Here is a 3,678-nt window from a genome sequence, read left to right as displayed (position 1 = left end):
TATACAGTTGCTTTTGTATGGCTGCCTACAAAGGTATAAAAATTTCTCTATGTACATTTCACAACACATCAGTGTGTTGAAACTGTGAATGCATGTTCATGACCCTAAATGAAAAAAAGACACAAAACTTCAAAAAAAAAAAAAAAAGTGAATTGATATTTCCGACAACTCAAAAATCAAATCGGGTCAAATTGACCCGGAACAGTACATAAGGGTTAAATAAAATATAAACCTATAAAAAGTTTACATTGTATTTTTGAATTATGAATATCAAACAAACATATCAAATTTAAACTAAGTTGTAAATGAAATTTAGCTTATCTTCTTGCCTAAATCCAATATAAGAATTTTGAAAGTGGTTTAAACCCACATAAAATGTAACCCTAAAGCATCCTAATTACATGAAAGTCAACATGACAATAAATAAATAAACAAATAAACAATGCATAGGCCTATATGGTCATCAGCCAATAATGTCCCTTTCAGGTATTGTGTTCATTGTATGCTTTTTTTTTGTATCCATAGAATATTAATATTTTTTGCCACAATATGCAACAGTGCCAATACAACAGGGAACAATGTGCTATTTACTGTATTCCATGATGCAATGCACCCAGCTTGACTTTATTCTTACAGTGTGATAATAAGGATTGGACTGGAACTTATACTGGTCACAACGTTTAATATGTATTTATTTAGTTAGTTAGTTTGCCTGACACATTATCTGTTTGGACTGCCAATATTGACAGTTAAGGTAGACTCAACATGCAACAAAGTCACATAATACAATTTAAAATGTTTATTGCCACACATTTTTTTTTTCACATAGCACATAATATTTTAATATGAATATGAATATTTTACATATATCATGTAATATGTTCACACAATATATAAATATGAACTGTTTTCAAAAAGTGTGATACGTGGCCCAGTAGCCAAGGATGTCCCACTACCTGAGCATGTGAATGAGATCTAGACTGGTGGGTCACACACATGTTGATCTATATCTATCATTGTGCTGCTAACTCATTTGTGATTATGATGTGTCTTAAGTGTTTGTTGTTGAGGTTACTATATAAAATAAACTTTACATTAAAACTAAATTAGTATATATTATTATATTAAATATTAAAATTAGTAGTAAAATTTGTAGTAGTAGTAGTAGTAGGTGGTGGTGGTGCAGCATGGCAGCCTCCATTAGGGGGCGACCTGCTCTATGTAAAATAAAACAGCTTTTTATGTCTTTCAAATGTATTCAGTTTAACCCTCATGTGGTATTCGGGTCCTTTTTGCTCTGAAAAAAATTTCTTTTTCCCGAAAATACTAGTTAATCTTATCGCATTGGACTGAAATTTTGTGACTTTGTTCACAAAGGGTATAACTACTTCTAAAAAAAATTTTTGATCATTTTCATACTTTTCTGGGGGAGATTTTTCACCTTGTTACACTTGTGATGTTCCAGGGCAAAAATGACCCGGCCTCAAAAAAATGCTTATAAATCACTCATTATGCTATATTATCACCAAATATTGGATTCAATCTTTTTTGTCAACTTCTTTTCTTTCATTTAGGACTGGTTTTGTATTTATATTTGCTTCTGATTAATCGTAGGCCTCATTTATCTGAGAGTAGGCACCTCATTTTTTGAGTGAAAAAAGCATTATTTATGAATAATTTTCACAATATTAAATAAAACCTGAAGAAAATTTGCACTGTTTATCACACTAGTGTACTTTAATGTAACACCACAAGTGTGACTTTGTGCCATTTTGTACAAAATAAAAGCCTTTCAAAACAAACTCCCTGATTAAACATTAAAGTACACTAGTGTGATAAACAGTGCAAATTTTCTTCAGTTTTTATTTAATATTGTGAAAATGATTAATAAATAATGCTTTTTTCAATGAAAAAATGAGGTGCCTACTCTCAGATAAATGAGGCCTACGATTAATCAGATGCAAATATAAATACAAAACCAGTCCTAAATGAAAGAAAAGAAGTTGACAAAAAGATTGAATCCAATATTTGGTGATAATATAGCATAATGAGTGATTTATAAGCAATTTTTTGAGGCCGGGTCATTTTTGACCGGGAACACCACAAGTGCGACTTTGTGCCATTTTGTACAAAATAAAAGCCTTTCAAAACAAACTCCCTGATTAAACATTAAAGTACACTAGTGTGATAAACAGTGCAAATTTTCTTCAGTTTTTATTTAATATTGTGAAAATTATTCATAAATAATGCTTTTTTCACTCAAAAAATAGGTGCCTAGTCTCAGATAAATGAGGCCTACGATTAATCAGATGCAAATATAAATACAAAACCAGTCCTTAATGAAAGAAAAGAAGTTGACAAAAAGATTGAATCCAATATTTGGTGATAATATAGCATAATGAGTGATTTATAAGCAATTTTTTGAGTCCGGGTCCTTTTTGCTCTGTAACATCGTAAGTGTGATAGGGTTCTGAACACAACACAATTTCACAACATTCATTCATTCACTCACTCATTCATTTAGCAACAAAACTAAACAATCAAAGATTGCTGTACTAGGGCAGACATTGACCTTGACTTTAAATAATTTGGACAAATTGTCAGAATATTATTAATAAAGTTTAAGAAAGAAAGAAAGAAAGAAAGAAAGAAATGTATTTGGAACGGTGAACCCTATGCAGTATTATGAGGCAAAGCTGTGCACATATTGTGCTTTTGTGTATTCTATTAAAAACTTTAACCCACCACCAGTCATCCGCAAACTCTTTACCCAGCTCATATTCCCTGGCACTTTTAGCAATAGAGTAATCCTCTGAATCTATAAGATGACAATAAATCCTGAAAATAAGTGCCTTTTGAGATGTATTAAACTCAAGAAAATCTGGTGGAAGTAAGGTTGGAAGTAAGGAAAGAGCAGTGCCTGAAAATAACAGGTGGGACACTGGTGGCTCAGACTTAGAGGGCAGCATGGCATAACTGTAGAAGGAACTACCCAATCACACAACAATTTTAACAGCTTTAGTCTTGTTTATTTTCATCTGTTTTGTGAAGATTTATTATTTCAGATATTTTTGTCTTCTCATGTCGATTTCTTTACACTTTAATAACTATAAATGGATATCATTTGACATCTTTGTCATAACATGCTTTTTAGTGTTCATTTCAGGTCTCAGTAAAATTACATAGCATTTTGGCAGGAAAATACAGAACAGTAAACCAAAGCTAGAGACCAAAATGGCAAATATCTCCACAGCGACGATAAATTTTCCAGGAGAACTGACATAAGCTGGGATAAACGTGATCCATACAGCACAGAATATAAGCATACTGAATGTGATGAATTTAGCTTCATTGAAGTTGTCTGGCAGTTTTCGTGCCAGAAAAGCTAAAACAAAACAAAGGACAGCAAGGAGACCAATGTAACCAAGTACAGTCCAGAAACCAATAGCTGAACCTAAATTACATTCTAAAATGATCTTTTCCTGATAATGATCCATATTCATGTATGGAAATGGTGGAGATAATATTAACCAAAATGCACATATAAGCACCTGTATAAGTGCAAATGTAAGAACACAGAGTTTTTGCTGCAAGGGCCCAAACCATTTCATGACATTACTTCCTGGAAGTGTAGCCCTGAAGGCCATTAACACCACTATTGTTTTCCCCAAAACACAG

General features: G+C 32.3%; 1 protein-coding gene across 1 annotated transcript in view; it reads right to left on the bottom strand.

Annotated features, from left to right (window-relative positions):
• Window positions 1-3,107: 3,107 nt before the first annotated feature.
• Window positions 3,108-3,678, bottom strand: part of LOC107742935 (extracellular calcium-sensing receptor-like) — a 5,133-nt gene continuing 4,562 nt past the window's right edge. Inside the window, exon 6 of the mRNA XM_016556021.1 lies at window positions 3,108-3,678. Within this exon, the coding sequence (XP_016411507.1) occupies window positions 3,108-3,678 (571 nt within the window).

Source organism: Sinocyclocheilus rhinocerous, unplaced genomic scaffold (genome assembly GCF_001515625.1).
Source record: "Sinocyclocheilus rhinocerous isolate Xijiao unplaced genomic scaffold, SAMN03320098_v1.1 scaffold1128, whole genome shotgun sequence".
NCBI lineage: Eukaryota > Metazoa > Chordata > Actinopteri > Cypriniformes > Cyprinidae > Sinocyclocheilus > Sinocyclocheilus rhinocerous.
The sequence above is the reverse complement of the archived record's forward strand: the minus strand, read 5'-3'. Positions and strand labels throughout refer to the sequence as shown.